Source organism: Pseudophryne corroboree, chromosome 5, assembly GCF_028390025.1.
Source record: "Pseudophryne corroboree isolate aPseCor3 chromosome 5, aPseCor3.hap2, whole genome shotgun sequence".
Taxonomy (NCBI): Eukaryota; Metazoa; Chordata; class Amphibia; order Anura; family Myobatrachidae; genus Pseudophryne; species Pseudophryne corroboree.
This window is the reverse complement of record NC_086448.1, coordinates 73,737,944-73,755,437: the sequence shown is the minus strand read 5'-3', so window position 1 is coordinate 73,755,437 and position 17,494 is coordinate 73,737,944. Positions and strand designations below refer to the sequence as shown.

General features: G+C 47.9%; 1 protein-coding gene across 1 annotated transcript in view; it reads right to left on the bottom strand.

The window, feature by feature from the left end:
• LOC134929554 (serum paraoxonase/arylesterase 2-like) overlaps window positions 1-17,494 on the bottom strand; it is a 94,313-nt gene that overhangs the window by 19,094 nt on the left and 57,725 nt on the right. The window contains exons 4-5 of the mRNA XM_063925148.1: window positions 11,671-11,839; window positions 9,731-9,857 (exon numbers count right to left, since the gene is read on the bottom strand). Of these exons, the coding sequence (XP_063781218.1) occupies window positions 9,731-9,857; window positions 11,671-11,839 (296 nt within the window). The remainder of the gene's footprint in view (window positions 1-9,730; window positions 9,858-11,670; window positions 11,840-17,494) is intronic.

The window sequence follows — 17,494 nt, the reverse complement described above, 5'->3', positions numbered from 1 at the left end:
AGCAGCAGATCCCAACAGGTTGGAGTGGAACAGCAACAGCCAGCAGCAGTGACTCCGGTAAGACACATCTGTCTGTCACCACTGTTTTGTCCCTAATACCAATCTCTCCCGTGCCCTGTGTTCTGTCATGTCCCTGTCACCCCTGGCCTTGCCCTGTCACCCTTATCTTGGTCCTTTCACCCTTATCCTGGCCCTGTCACCCTTATCCTGGCCCTGTCACCCCTGTCCTGGTCCTGCCGCCCCTACCCTAGCCCTGTCACCCCTATCCTGTCCCTGTGATTTCTGTCCTGGCCCCGTCGCCCCGTCCTGGCTCCGTCACCCCTGTCCTGGCCCCGTCACCCCTGTTCTGACCCCATCACCCCGGTCCTGGCCCCGTCACCCCGGTCCTGGCCCCGTCACCCCGGTCCTGGCCCTGTTACTGCATACCCTCCAACTACCTTTTTGCCAGGTATAGTACCCGCAGCGCCTCCAGACCCCTCCCCAATGCACCACACCTCCGCACCTTCCCCACCACCACATGCGGCACTCCACCCCTCCCCCACACGCTGTGTCTCCAGACCCACTACACCACCGGCGGCTCCCACTCCGCCACCCCTCCACCACCCACAGCACCTCCAGACCCCTCCACCATCCACCCCCATATATGTCTCCCCCCACACCTGCCCCCCCTCCACCCGCAGACACCCTCCTCCATCCGCGGTCCCCCCATCCTCCCCCACCCATTGCACCCCTGCACCTGCCCCTCCACCACCTGCAGCACCTCCAGACCCCTTTCCCCATCCGCCGCACCACCTGCATCTTCCCCTCCCCCACCCACGGCGCCTCCGGACCCCCTACCCCACCCCTTCCCATCTCACAGCACCTCCGGAACCCTTCACCCATCCGCAACATCCCTGCACCTGCCCCTCCCCCACCCATGGCACCCCTGCCTCTCCCCCACCTGCAGTGCCTCCGGACCCCTCCCCCATCTGCAGCCCCCACTCCTCTGCCCCTCCCCCCCCTCTGCACCTCCCGACTCTTCCCCATCCGGCCTCCCCCCCCCGCTTCCGCCCCCCCCTCCACCCGCGGCATCTACAGACACCCTCCCCCATCCGCAGTCCCCCCCGCACCCACTACATTCTGTACATCGTGCCCTGCAGGTGCTGTTCACGCCATCGCAAGGGGCTGCGCCTCCTTCACCATCGCACACCCTTTCATTGTGCAATATTTACCCACCAACAAAGGAATGCAGGTAATACTCCATATAATACAAATATTGAACCCCAGAAAGGCATGCAGGGGTTAACGGGGCGTAGCCCCTTGCGACGGTGTGAAGAGCGCCCGTAGGGCGCGATGAAGCACCTAGTCTATTAGTAAATGTGGTCTGTAAATGGTGGCTGGAAGCAGCAGTGATAGCGCTGTATGGTGACGCAGCAGGAGGCGTCTATTACAAGCAGACACCTCCTGCTGCAGTAGTGATCCAATCTACATCCTAGGACGCAGCATCGAATCACTCACTCACCATAAGGTGGCTTACGGAACCCACGGTGCCATGCATGCTTCCCGTCACAGAGGCCAGGAAATCTCTGTGCAACTACGGAGATCCCTGGCCTCTCCCCCTAAATGGCGGCAGAACACCTTCACTTGGAGAAACGGAGGCTGTCCCCACCCCCAGACGGCATCAGACTGTCAATCACTGACTGATGCCGGACTGCGTGCTACGTCGCAGGACCCATTTCACGCACGCACAGCGCACCTCCAATGACATTTGAATAACCCCCAATGAATCTTGCAATGCAATGGTAGCCAATCATTCGATGGAAGAAAGATCCCATGGTCAAGAATTCTACAACAGAGACTCACGGTCATGCCATGACCCGAGTTACCTGTTTGGGGTTACGTTTATGAGACCACCGGTCACAATACCGATGCCGATCCCGGCATCTGAAAATCCCGATGGTCGGCATGCCGACCAACAGGGACTATTCCCACTCGAGGGTGTCCACAACACCCACAGAGTGGGAATATAACCTGTGGTGAGTGCAGCACATACCCAACACCCTGTTCACACTGCCCCGTAACCAGGGTCTTCCCCGGAACCAAACCTGCAAGCTAGCCATGTTGGATTCCCAGGTCCCTGAACCTGGGTTAACCCTTTTACACTGAGCCGTGACCCAAGATAAAACGGCAAGAACCCAGGTTATTGCAGCGGTGTAAAAGGGGGAATATAAGACTCACTTATTTAACTAATCAATACTTGCACAAATGCACCTATGGTAATTGCCAAACTAATGTCAAGATGAGCACGCACTTTGGGGGTCATTCCGAGTTGTTCGCTCGCAAGCTGCTTTTAGCAGCTTTGCACACGCTAAGCCACCGCCTACTGGGAGTGAATCTTAGCTTCTTAAAATTGCGAACGAAAGATTCGCAATGTTGCGATAAGACATCTCTGTGCAGTTTCTGAGTAACTCGAGACTTACTCGGCATCTGCGATCAGTTCAGTGCTTGTCGTTCCTGGTTTGACGTCACAAACACACCCAGCGTTCGCCCAGACACTCCTCCGTTTCTCCAGCCACTCCCGCGTTTTTCCCAGAAACGGTAGCGTTTTTTCACACACACCCATAAAACGTCCAGTTTCCACCCAGAAACACCCACTTCCTGTCAATCACATTACGATTAGTGATGAGCACCGGAAATTTTTCGGGTTTTGTGTTTTGGTTTTGGGTTCGGTTCCGCGGCCGTGTTTTGGGTTCGAACGCGTTTTGGCAAAACCTCACCGAATTTTTTTTGTCGGATTCGGGTGTGTTTTGGATTCGGTTTTTTTTTTTCAAAAAACCCTAAAAAACAGCTTAAATCATAGAATTTGGGGGTCATTTTGATCCCAAAGTATTATTAACCTCAATAACCATTATTTCCACTCATTTTCAGTCTATTCTGAACACCTCACACCTCACAATATTATTTTTAGTCCTAAAATTTGCACCGAGGTCGCTGGATGACTAAGCTCAGCGACCCAAGTGGCAGACACAAACACCTGGCCCATCTAGGAGTGGCACTGCAGTGTCACGCAGGATGGCCCTTCCAAAAAACACTCCCCAAACAGCACATGACGCAAAGAAAAAAAGAGGCGCAATTAGGTAGCTGTGTGAGTAAGATAAGCGACCCAAGTGGCCGACACAAACACCTGGCCCATCTAGGAGTGGCACTGCAGTGTCACGCAGGATGGCCCTTCCAAAAAACACTCCCCAAACAGCACATGACGCAAAGAAAAAAAGAGGCGCAATTAGGTAGCTGTGTGAGTAAGATAAGCGACCCAAGTGGCCGACACAAACACCTGGCCCATCTAGGAGTGGCACTGCAGTGTCACGCAGGATGGCCCTTCCAAAAAACACTCCCCAAACAGCACATGACGCAAAGAAGAAAAAAAAGAGGCGCAATGAGGTAGCTGTGTGACTAAGATAAGCGACCCAAGTGGCCGACACAAACACCTGGCCCATCTAGGAGTGGCACTGCAGTGTCACGCAGGATGGCCCTTCCAAAAAACACTCCCCAAACAGCACATGACGCAAAGAAAAAAAAAAAGAGGCGCAATGAGGTAGCTGTGTGACTAAGATAAGCGACCCAAGTGGCCGACACAAACACCTGGCCCATCTAGGAGTGGCACTGCAGTGTCACGCAGGATGGCCCTTCAAAAAACTAGTCCCCAAACAGCACATGACGCAAAGAAGAAAAAAAAGAGGCGCAATGAGGTAGCAGTGTGACTAAGCTAAGCGACCCTAGTGGCCGACACAAACACCTGGCCCATCTAGGAGTGGCACTGCAGTGTCACGCAGGATGGCCCTTCCAAAAAACACCCCCCAAACAGCACATGACGCAAAGAAAAATGAAAGAAAAAAGAGGTGCAAGATGGAATTGTCCTTGGGCCCTCCCACCCACCCTTATGTTGTATAAACAGGACATGCACACTTTAACCAACCCATCATTTCAGTGACAGGGTCTGCCACACGACTGTGACTGAAATGACGGGTTGGTTTGGACCCCCACCAAAAAAGAAGCAATTAATCTCTCCTTGCACAAACTGGCTCTACAGAGGCAAGATGTCCACCTCATCATCATCCTCCGATATATCACCGTGTACATCCCCCTCCTCACAGATTATCAATTCGTCCCCACTGGAATCCACCATCTCAGCTCCCTGTGTACTTTGTGGAGGCAATTGCTGCTGGTGAATGTCTCCACGGAGGAATTGATTATAATTAATTTTAATGAACATCATCTTCTCCACATTTTCTGGATGTAACCTCGTACGCCGATTGCTGACAAGGTGAGCGGCGGCACTAAACACTCTTTCGGAGTACACACTTGTGGGAGGGCAACTTAGGTAGAATAAAGCCAGTTTGTGCAAGGGCCTCCAAATTGCCTCTTTTTCCTGCCAGTATAAGTACGGACTGTCTGACGTGCCTACTTGGATGCGGTCACTCATATAATCCTCCACCATTCTTTCAATGGGGAGAGAATCATATGCAGTGACAGTAGACGACATGTCCGTAATCGTTGTCAGGTCCTTCAGTCCGGACCAGATGTCAGCATCAGCAGTCGCTCCAGACTGCCCTGCATCACCGCCAGCGGGTGGGCTCGGAATTCTGAGCCTTTTCCTCGCACCCCCAGTTGCGGGAGAATGTGAAGGAGGAGATGTTGACAGGTCGCGTTCCGCTTGACTTGACAATTTTGTCAACAGCAGGTCTTTGAACCCCAGCAGACTTGTGTCTGCCGGAAAGAGAGATCCAAGGTAGGTTTTAAATATAGGATCGAGCACGGTGGCCAAAATGTAGTGCTCTGATTTCAACAGATTGACCACCCGTGAATCCTTGTTAAGCGAATTAAGGGCTCCATCCACAAGTCCCACATGCCTAGCGGAATCGCTCTGTGTTAGCTCCTCCTTCAATGTCTCCAGCTTCTTCTGCAAAAGCCTGATGAGGGGAATGACCTGACTCAGGCTGGCAGTGTCTGAACTGACTTCACGTGTGGCAAGTTCAAAAGGTTGCAGAACCTTGCACAACGTTGAAATCATTCTCCACTGCGCTTGAGACAGGTGCATTCCACCTCCTATATCGTGCTCAGTTGTATAGGCTTGAATGGCCTTTTGCTGCTCCTCCAACCTCTGAAGCATATAGAGGGTTGAATTCCACCTCGTTACCACTTCTTGCTTCAGATGATGGCAGGGCAGGTTCAGGCGTTTTTGGTGGTGCTCCAGTCTTCTGTACGTGGTGCCTGTACGCCGAAAGTGTCCCGCAATTCTTCTGGCCACCGACAGCATCTCTTGCACGCCCCTCTCGTTTTTTAAATAATTCTGCACCACCAAATTCAAGGTATGTGCAAAACATGGGACGTGCTGGAATTTGCCCAGATTTAATGCACACACAATATTGCTGGCGTTGTCCGATGCCACAAATCCACAGGAGAGTCCAATTGGGGTAAGCCATTCTGCGATGATCTTCCTCAGTTGCCGTAAGAGGTTTTTAGCTGTGTGCGTATTCTGGAAAGCGGTGATACAAAGCGTAGCCTGCCTAGGAAAGAGTTGGCGTTTGCGAGATGCTGCTACTGGTGCCGCCGCTGCTGTTCTTGCGGCGGGAGTCCATACATCTACCCAGTGGGCTGTCACAGTCATATAGTCCTGAGCCTGCCCTGCTCCACTTGTCCACATGTCCGTGGTTAAGTGGACATTGGGTACAACTGCATTTTTTAGGACACTGGTGAGTCTTTTTCTGAGGTCTGTGTACATTTTCGGTATCGCCTGCCTAGAGAAATGGAACCTAGATGGTATTTGGTACCGGGGACACAGTACCTCCAACAAGTCTCTAGTTGGCTCTGCAGTAATGATGGATACCGGAACCACGTTTCTCACCGCCCAGGATGCCAAGGCCTCAGTTATCCGCTTTGCAGCAGGATGACTGCTGTGATATTTCATCTTCCTCGCAAAGGACTGTTGGACAGTCAATTGCTTGGTGGAAGTAGTAAAAGTGGTCTTACGAGTACGACTTCCCCTCTGGGATGACCATCGACTCCCAGCAGCAACAACAGCAGCGCCAGCAGCAGTAGGCGTTACACGCAAGGATGCATCGGAGGAATCCCAGGCAGGAGAGGACTCGTCAGAATTGCCAGTGACATGGCCTGCAGGACTATTGGCATTCCTGGGGAAGGAGGAAATTGACACTGAGGGAGTTGGTGGGGTGGTTTGCGTGAGCTTGGTTACAAGAGGAAGGGATTTACTGGTCAGTGGACTGCTTCCGCTGTCGCCCAAAGTTTTTGAACTTGTCACTGACTTATGATGAATGCGCTGCAGGTGACGTATAAGGGAGGATGTTCCGAGGTGGTTAACGTCCTTACCCCTACTTATTACAGCTTGACAAAGGCAACACACGGCTTGACACCTGTTGTCCGCTTTTCTGTTGAAATACCTCCACACTGAAGAGCTGATTTTTTTGGTATTTTCACCAGGCATGTCAATGGCCCTATTCCTCCCACGGACAACAGGTGTCTCCCCGGGTGCCTGACTTAAACAAACCACCTCACCATCAGAATCCTCCTGGCCAATTTCCTCCCCAGCGCCAGCAACACCCATATCCTCCTCATCCTGGTGTACTTCAACACTGACATCTTCAATCTGACTATCAGGAACTGGACTGCGGGTGCTCCTTCCAGCACTTGCAGGGGGCGTGCAAATGGTGGAAGGCGCATGCTCTTCACGTCCAGTGTTGGGAAGGTCAGGCATCGCAAACGACACAATTGGACTCTCCTTGTGGATTTGTGATTTCGAAGAACGCACAGTTCTTTGCTGTGCTTTTGCCAGCTTGAGTCTTTTCATTTTTCTAGCGAGAGGCTGAGTGCTTCCATCCTCATGTGAAGCTGAACCACTAGCCATGAACATAGGCCAGGGCCTCAGCCGTTCCTTGCCACTCCGTGTGGTAAATGGCATATTGGCAAGTTTACGCTTCTCCGACAATTTTATTTTAGATTTTTGAGTCCTTTTTTTACTGATATTTGGTGTTTTGGATTTTACATGCTCTGTACTATGACATTGGGCATCGGCCTTGGCAGACGACGTTGCTGGCATTTCATCGTCTCGGCCATGACTAGTGGCAGCAGCTTCAGCACGAGGTGGAAGTCGATCTTGATCTTTCCCTATTTTTGGAACCTCAACATTTTTGTTCTCCATATTTTAATAGGCACAACTAAAAGGCACCTCAGGTAAACAATGGAGATGGATGGATACTAGTATACTTATGGATGGACGAGCGACTGCTGACACAGAGGTAGCTACAGCCGTGGACTACCGTACTGCGTCTGCTGCTAATATAGACTGGATGATAATGATATAAAAAATATATATATATATCACTACTGCAGCCGGACAGGTATATATTATATAATGACGGACCTGCTGGACACTGTCAGCACTGCAGACTCCTAAAGTAAGCTACTAGTATCAAGAAGATAGAAAAAAACAAAACACCACAGGTAGGTGGTATACAATTATGGATGGACGAGCGACTGCCGACACAGAGGTAGCTACAGCCGTGGACTACCGTACTGCGTCTGCTGCTAATATAGACTGGATGATAATGATATAAAAAATATATATATATCACTACTGCAGCCGGACAGGTATATATTATATAATGACGGACCTGCTGGACACTGTCAGCAGCACTGCAGACTCCTAAAGTAAGCTACTAGTAGTATCAAGAAGATAGAAAAAAAAACCCCCACAGGTAGGTGGTATACAATTATGGATGGACGAGCGACTGCCGACACAGAGGTAGCTACAGCCGTGGACTACCGTACTGCGTCTGCTGCTAATATAGACTGGATGATAATGATATAAAAAATATATATATATCACTACTGCAGCCGGACAGGTATATATTATATAATGACGGACCTGCTGGACACTGTCAGCAGCACTGCAGACTCCTAAAGTAAGCTACTAGTAGTATCAAGAAGATAGAAAAAAAAAAACACCACAGGTAGGTGGTATACAATTATGGATGGACGAGCGACTGCCGACACAGAGGTAGCTACAGCCGTGGACTACCGTACTGCGTCTGCTGCTAATATAGACTGGATGATAATGATATAAAAAATATATATATATCACTATTGCAGCCGGACAGGTATATATTATAATGACGGACCTGCTGGACACTGTCAGCACTGCAGACTCCTAAAGTAAGCTACTAGTATCAAGAAGATAGAAAGAAAAAAAACACCACAGGTAGGTGGTATACAATTATGGATGGACGAGCGACTGCCGACACAGAGGTAGCTACAGCCGTGGACTACCGTACTGCGTCTGCTGCTAATATAGACTGGATGATAATGATATAAAAAATATATATATCACTACTGCAGCCGGACAGGTATATATTATATAATTAATGACGGACCTGCTGGACACTGTCAGCAGAATGCGTTTATAGAATAAAAACACCACACGACGAGTGTTTAACTTTTTCAGGCAGACAATCACAATATACTGGTGGTCAGACAGTGGTCACTGGTCAGTCACACTGGCAGTGGCACTCTGGCAGCAAAAGTGTGCACTGTTAAATAATATGTACTCCTGCTACTGCTCCCCAGTCTCCCCCACAATTAAGCTGTGTGAGCACTGAGCACTCAGCACAGTCAGATATACATAGATGATGCAGCACACTGAGGCTGAGCACAGATATGGTATACTGTTACTGTGTCACTGTGTATCGTTTTTTTTCAGGCAGAGAACGGATTATATTAAATAATAATATAATAAAAAAACTGCACTGGTGGTCACTGGTCAGTCACTAGTAAACTCTGCACTCTCTGAGTACTCCTAAGCTCCAGTAAATCAAGTGTCTCACTCTCACTCTCTCTCTTCTAATCTAAATGGAGAGGACGCCAGCCACGTCCTCTCCCTATGAATCTCAATGCACGTGTGAAAATGGCGGCGACGCGCGGCTCCTTATATAGAATCCGAGTCTCGCAATAGAATCCGAGCCTCGCGAGAATCCGACAGCGGGATGATGACGTTCGGGCGCGCTCGGGTTAGCCGAGCAAGGCGGGAAGATCCGAGTCTGCCTCGGATCCGTGTAAAAAGGCTGAAGTTCGGGGGGGTTCGGATTCCGAGGAACCGAACCCGCTCATCACTAATTACGATCACCAGAACGAAGAAAAAACCTCGTAATTCCGTGAGTAAAATTCCTAACTGCATAGCAAATTTACTTGGCGCAGTCGCAGTGCGGACATTGCGCATGCGCACTAAGCGGAAAATCGCTGCGATGCGAAGAAATTTACCTAGCGAACAACTCGGAATGACCCCCTTTATTCGGTCCCTAGAAATGCTTTCAAAAAACAATCTGAGCTCTCTGGTATCTTTTCACTGCCTGATTTAAAGTATTTTAATGCCCGCTAAAGCTATCTCTAGCCACATAACATAAAATGCCACAGGGGCCCAGGCACATCACTAGGCAGGCACAGAAAACAAATGAGAATATGTGTGTGTGTGTGTGTGTGTGTGTGTGTGTGTGTGTGTGTGTGTGTGTATATGTATGTGTATATGTATGTGTATATATGTATATATATATATATATATATATATATCAGTTGCAAGTTCCCTGTAACAAGTTAAGCTTTTTTCGTATACTGCACTGTATACTACAGTTGTGTTAATTTGTTCCATAACTGAAGATAATGAGCATTCCCAGTTCTGCAGTACCTGTGCAGAAGAGCGTGCTTAATCGTTTTCCGGTGCACAAGAACATTTTCCTCCTCCGCAAATTTAAATATCTCAATGGTGGTTTTATACTGAGGATGATTCACCACAAAGAGATAGATCGTGTCGTCTGAAAATAAAAGAGAAGAGACAAAGAGCTTACAATCTTGTATGGTATTGATGCAGAAAAGGTCAGGTACTGGTACTGTACTGGTTACTTTTCTTTGGCCTTTGTAAAGGAAGGTTTGAAAAAGGTCTGTTTGTCACTCATCGGAACATCCTATTTGCTATCAGTACTCATTGCTGGTGCACACAGGAAGCCTAGTCTCAGGTTTCAGGTTTCCGTGTGCAGATTAGTTAAAAATGAAAATTATTTATATATTAAAAAAAATCACATTACTATAGTAGATTATATTTTGAACACTGCATCTGCTTTTGCCAACATTATATGCAGGGACGTTTCTATACAATATGGCTCCCAGGGGGAACAGTCAAAATGCACAAAGTGCAACACTACTGGGAGCGGAGCAACATGAAAAACATATCCCAGCTAGCGGTATCAATTTGCCGCCTCCCCCCTTCAGCCGGGCAGCCTGAAGACTGAAAATCTGAGCGCTCCGTGACACTGCTTCGATGCAATGGAAAATCGTGAACAGAAAATAAACCCTGCGGGGGGGGGGGGGGGGGGCATACATGCCAAAACTCTGGCTGCCCCCCCTCCCTCTGAGAGGAGGCAGCCAGGTCGGCAAAATGGGAGAGCGTGGCACAGCATGAGGAGGCATGGCACGGGGGTTATGACACTAAATGGGGGCGGGGAGTGATAACGGGATCACCTCATTGTGGCCCTGCCACCCCTACACAATGCCGAGATTACCAGCACTGTAAGTGAGAGGAGGGGGCCAAGATGACCCGACTCAGTGCGAAATGCGTCATCGGACCCCCCGTAGGACAGTGGGGGACTGCAGGGACGTAGGTGGGGGGTGTCCAGCTGGGAGACTTGCCCACTCTTCCGAGAGGTCGGGAGCGACGCCGATTTTCAGGAGCCTCCCAGCCATTTCAGGAGAGTAGGCAAGTATGGGGGAAGTAAAAAACATCACAAACAGTTTTATTGTTACATGGATTAGTTACTGTAGGTGCAGTACAAAGATCCATATAGCCTGGAGACGTTTCATACATCCAGGGCTGGATTAAGGGCCACATGGGACTGGGGCTGAAAATGTTAAAGGGTCTATACTGAGAAGGGGCGGAGCTGTGGCAAGTGTTGTGTGGGTGTGGCCAAAGCCATATCGGTGTGTACACTCTACACTATCTGTTCCAATGTCTCCCTGAATACATAAAATTCGAAAAATTGAAAATTTCGGAGAAAGAAAACTAGAAACACAATTTTAATATGTGATTATACACTGTAGCTCCATCCGCCCCTTTGTTAATCTGATCCTGCATACATCCATATTTACCTACACTCCTGGAACGGCCGGGAGGCTCTCGAAAATCATGTGGTGCTCCCGGTCTTCTAGAATAGTGCAAGTCTCCAGAACGGATGCCACCTGCCCACAGCTTCACCCTGCATCTGAAAACTCCCCCCACCCCCCTGCAGCTGTCCACAAGTGGGCGGTCTGATGACACGATTCACGCTGAATCTCATCATTGTGGTCCTGCCCCCTGTCTCACAATGCTGGTAATCTCAGCCATGCCCCCTGTCCAGACTCCGTTTCGGCATCACGTCCCACCTGTCATGCCTCAGCCCAAGTTGCCCCCCCCCCCCCTTAAGCCCTCCCCGCCCCCCACCCCTACAGCCACTGCATTGCCCTTAATTGATGGTGTGACACAAATACACACATAACACAGCACTGATGACAAAAATAAGTTTCTAATTAGCAACGAATGAGCAGCATGCACATGTTATATGGGAGATGACCTAGACATGGCTAGTAATGACTTACCCTTCTCATCAATGTACGTGCTGAGTCCATGAGGGTTAAATGAAGAAACGTCGAACCCTCTGCTGATACGTAGTGGAGACGGTTGAAGGTTTTCATCATTCAGATCTATCAGAAATATTTCTCCAGGTTTGTCAGGGGCAAAGCTTACTAAGCCAGGGAATTTCACACCCTAAAGCAAGCAGAAATGATTAGTATGCAAGCGGAGATGTGATATTCTAATCAAACTAGAGAACATAGGGGAATATTCAAACTAAAAAAGCACACTAATGGGCAAAACCATTGCACTGCAGGTGGGGCAGATATAACATGTGCAGAGAGAGTTAGATTTGGGTGGGTTATATTGTTTCTGTGCAGGGAAAATACTGGCTGCTTAATTTTTACACTGCAATTTAGATTTCAGTTTGAACACACCCCACCCAATCTCTCTCTGCACATGTTACATATGCTCCACCTGCAGTGCACATGGTTTTGCCCATTAGTGTGCTTTTTTGGTTTACTAACAAACCTGAATAAAACCCATAATCGGGAGCAGTGGGTGAAGCCAGGGAGAGGGTGACAACAGTGGGTGATGCCAGGGAGAGGGTAACAGTAGTGGGTGACACCATGGAGAGGCTGACAGCAGTGGGTGACACCAAGGAGAAGGTGACGCCAGGGAGAGGGTGACAGCAGTGGCTGATGCCAGGGAGAGGGTGACACTGATGCCAGGGAAATGGTGACACTTATGCCAGGGAGAGGGTGACACTGATGCCAGGGAAATGGTGACACTGATGCCAGGGAGAAGGTGATAGCAGTTGGTGACAGGAAGAGGGTGATGCCAGGGAGAAGTGAGTGACAGGGAGAGGGTGACAGCAGTGAGTGACAGCAGTGGGTGACACTAGGGAGAGGGTGACAGCAGTGGGTGACACTAGGGAGAGGGTGATGCTAGGAAGATGGTGACATTGGTGGTGATGCCATGGAAAGGTGGGTGACACTAGAAAGATGATGACATTGGTGGTGATGCCATGGAGAGGGTGACATCAGCGTGTGACAAGGAGAGGGTGACATTGGTGGTGATGCCAGGGATAGGGTGACAGCAGTAGCACTGGGTGACAGGGAGAGGGTGAAAGCGCGAAGGAGAGTGTGACGGGCGCAGGCAGTAAATTACGATTATATTGCAATTTACTTACCTGGTCCTTGGCTCAGAACTGCGGTGCGACCGTGCGGCTCCTCCTTTGGTGTTAATATGACAGATCCCCGACAGCAAGAAGAGCCTCAACAGGAACCAGGGTTAGAGGGAAAGGAGAGGGGATCGTGGCCCCTCCTCCCCCCTCTGGCCGGACTGCACTCACAGTGATAGCAGAAGCTCAGCATCAGGCTGCTGCTTATGATTCTATTTACTGGAGGCGCAGAGCTGGCCAGCGACTGGCAGGTAGTGCGGCACAATAGTGGCAGGCAGGATTCAGTGCTGGTCGGTGGCACCCCCCTCTGCCGGGCCTTCGGAGGCGCCCACGGCACGCACCCTGTACGCCCTGTCCTCGTTACGCCACTGATGTCCACCTAAACACAAATTTAAGTTGACTTTACCTGTAAAATTTATGTTTTCAATAGTAAGCTCCCACCAATTACCAGAAAGGGAGGGATCAGATATTTTGGACTCCTGCACTCTGGGAGATAAATTGTATATCAATCCTCTGGCACCGTTCTAATGGCTGATTTGTCTCATGTGTATCAGTGCTCAGTGACATTGGCGGCTTTGGAACTTGATGTGGCTTTAAGTTTTTGGTGGCCCATATTGTCAGAAGGGGTGATCAACTTGTCAGGAAGCAATACAGAGAGCTTACTAATGACCATTCAACAATTCAGTGGGCATTCTAGTTAGCTGTGTACAATAAAAAGCATTCTAGTGGCCTCTGTACAATACAATGAGCATTCTGCTTACCCATGTATAACAGAGAGAGAGCATTCTGACAGTCAGTATATACCATATTTTACAGCATTCTAGTGACCTATGGTCCTAATTCAAAGTTGATTGCGAAACAACATTTTCCTCTAATGGGCAAAACCATGGGGGTCATTCCGAGTTGTTCGCTCGTTATTTTTTTCTCGCAACGGAGCGATTAGTCGCTAATGCGCATGCGCAATGTCCGCAGTGTGACTGCGCCAAGTAAATTTGCTATGCAGTTAGGTATTTTACTCACGGAATTACAAGGTTTTTTCTTCGTTCTGGTGATCGTACTGTGATTGACAGGAAGTGGGTGTTTATGGGCGGAAACTGTCCGTTTTATGGGAGTGTGTGAAAAAACGCTACCGTTTCTGGGAAAAACGCGGGAGTGGCTGGAGAAACGGAGGAGTGTCTGGGCGAATGCTGGGTGTGTTTATGACGTCAAACCAGGAACGACAAGCACTGAACTGATCGCAGTGGAAGAGTAAGTCTCGAGCTACTCAGAAACTGCACAGAGAAGTCTTTTCGCAATATTGCAAATCTTTCGTTCGCAATTTTGATAAGCTAAGATTCACTCCCAGTAGGCGGCGGCTTAGCGTGTGCAATGCTGCTAAAAGCAGCTTGCGAGCGAACAACTCGGAATGACCCCCCATGTGCACTGCAGGTGGGGCAGATATACCATGTGCAGAGAGTTAGATTTGGGTGGGGTGTCTAAACTGAAATCTAGATTGCAGTGTAAAAATAAAGCAGCCAGTATTTACCCTGCACAAAAACAATATAACCCACCCAAACCTAACTCTCTATGCACATGTTACATCTGCCCCACCTGCAGTGCACATGGTTTTGCCCATTAGAGGAAAATATTGTTTTGCAATAAACCTTGAATTAGGCCCTATATACAATACAGAACGTTTTCTGGTCATTCAAGTGAGCTCCATGGAACACAGAGAGCTTTCTAGTGACTGCTATAAAATACATACACAATCCAAGTGACTGCTATACATTGCAGAGAGCATTCTAATGATCATTTTTACAATACAGAGAATTATATGGATAATTATACAATACAGAGAGCATTCCAATGACCAACATACAGTAAAGAGAGCATACTAGGGATCTATATACAATGCAGAGAACCTCCTAGTGCCCGCCATGCAATACATAGAGCATCTTAATAACTGGTATAAAATACAGAGTACCTAATGATCACAATACAAACAGAGAGCAATCTACTGCGCATCATAAAACACAGACAGTGGGACACCTGCCCTGGTCAGACAACCCTCCAGTTTTCACACAAGTCCCCCTGTTTCCTTCTCCATTGACAACATTTCATTCTCCTCAGTCTGGTGTCTATCTTGACTTCACCCTTTCTTTTCCCCTCCATATACAGTCCCTCTCCCAAGCCTGCCATTTCAATCCCCATAATATATCCTGGAACAGGCCTTTTCTCACCCTGGATGATCAGTCACACCCTCATCATCTCTCAACTGGATCATCTCCAACCTTCCAAACTCCCACTTTCCCCGCCCCCTCTTCTATCCTTAACACTGCTGCCTGTCTCATTTTCCTCTGTTGCAGCTTTGTCTCTGCTGCCCCAAACTTTCTCAACAGGCTCCCCATCCCCTACAGAATCAAGTTTAAGCTCCTCTCATTCACCTACAAATCTCTCATATCGTACTACACCGCCGACTCCTTTTATCACACACCCTCTCGTTCTCTTAGCTCTGTCAATGACTGCTGCCTAGCCTTCCTAATCATGACTTTCCACCTCACCTGCATTCATTCTCTTTGGTTGCTTCCATCATCTGGAATGTCCAAATAACTAATTTTTCTTAAAGGCCTGCCACCCATCCTCCTACAACAACTCCCCAAGCTCTGCGCTCTCCTACTCTGCTCGTTTTCCCTCTTCTGTCTAGAATGCAAACTCTTGTGAGCAGGGCCCTCTCTCCTTTATGTTTTCTACATAATAATGAAAGGTTGTGGACCTGTCTGTAAGATCAGGGCGCCCCTTTATTGATTCTGTCTTTTATCATAACTCTCTTGTATTGATGCTATACTGATTCTCCCTCCTGTCTGGGCCCCTTGATTTTTTATCCCGCTTATAATCACCCCCTATACATTAATTCTCCATCTATCATGGCTCCATGTTTCTATTATTCCTCTTTCCCCTATACTGATTCTGCCAATATATTGAAGCTACAGTACTGTACCTTATATAAATACCACTTGAATTTACACTGCCACCACATTGTTCCCCTTTACTGATTATCCCTCATATGGCTTCCTGCATTCTTCTTACCCAGGAATGGCGCCTCTATATTAACTCTCCTCCGTATCATAACTCCTCTGTATTGTTTCTCAGTCTTATCGTGCCCCCCCCCCCCCTTTGTATTGATTCTCCCTCTCATCATGACCCCCACGTAGACACATTAATTCATCCAGCCAGAATTTCAGGAATTCCAAAACAATTATGCAACAGCTACAAGAAATGTTATCTTTACACACAAACCCATGTGGGAATTATTTTTTATTATTATTATTTATTACCAGTTATTTATATAGCGCACACATATTCCGCAGCGCTTTACAGAGGATATTTTGGCCATTAACATCAGTTCCTGCCCCAGTGGAGCTTACACTCTATATTCCCTAGCACATTTATACGTGCACACAGTCACACTAGGGTTAATTCTGTCAGAAGCCAATTAACCTACCAGTATATTTTTGGATTGTGGGAGGAAAACGGAGCACCCGGAGGAAACCCACGCAAGAACGGGGAGAATATACAAACTCCACACAGTACTCACCAGCGGATGCCTTACAACAATGAACAGCCCAGTTACATAACCAGTGGTGTCGAAGTCAGAAAATATTACAGTACACACATTACGTACAAACACCACATAGATGGCCTCCGTGTGCATACGTGTTCAGCCGTGCGTGCACATATTCGCATTTTGCGTATGGTCGCTTCCGCAGTCCTGCGCATTAGAACGTGGTATGAATAATTACAGTGGAATTTGTACTCGCATGGAAAAGCCACAAAGACATATCATATATTGCATAAATCCCCAACTGTCTGCTTCCTCTTCTAATAGCATGAAGATCGGTCACACATAAATTAAACTCCCAGAGACTCAAATACAATGGCCTTATTTACACAAAGCTTTGAAATTCTATGAAGAAGGCAAATACCTTTGTTTACTCCTATTATTCTAGGGTAGCCCAGTTTCTTTCGACAACAATAAATACTGGATTGTCATTGTCTTGTCTGAAGACAAGACAAACAAAAAGACAATACCCAGGAACCTAGGCTGAGGAGAAACTCAATTAGCAATAGCTCACAAAAATACAAACCAGACATTTAGAAATCTGAGGTAATAACATTCATAGTCTAAACTCTTGTAGATGTATAGATTTGTATGTATATATATATATATATATATATAAATAATTCCTAACAAATTGTAATAGCAGGAGTATGTGTATATATATATATATATATGGCAGCTGTGGTCCGGCACTCCGTGTTAGCCTTAGTAATTGCTGTCGCTGGTGCCCTCACAAAAGATAACTTAATAACCATTCCATGGTGCGGCACTCATGCTCGTCTCAGAAATAAATGGACTTCAGTCCTTCTTGCTTCAACGTTTCAATTTATTTGTCAAATTGTCATCAGGAAGTAATACAACAATACATACAACACATTTATATAGACATACCACATAAGAAAAAAGCATACCTCACGCGGGAAAAATCACCCCGAACACCGGTGTGTGAATAATTCTGACATCATCAGCCTCAGACAGAGGTCGATCTCTATGACCTCAGTATAGTTAGTTGTCATGGTAACTGCCCGAGTAAACTTGTCAACCATCACGTATAAATATAATTGACTAA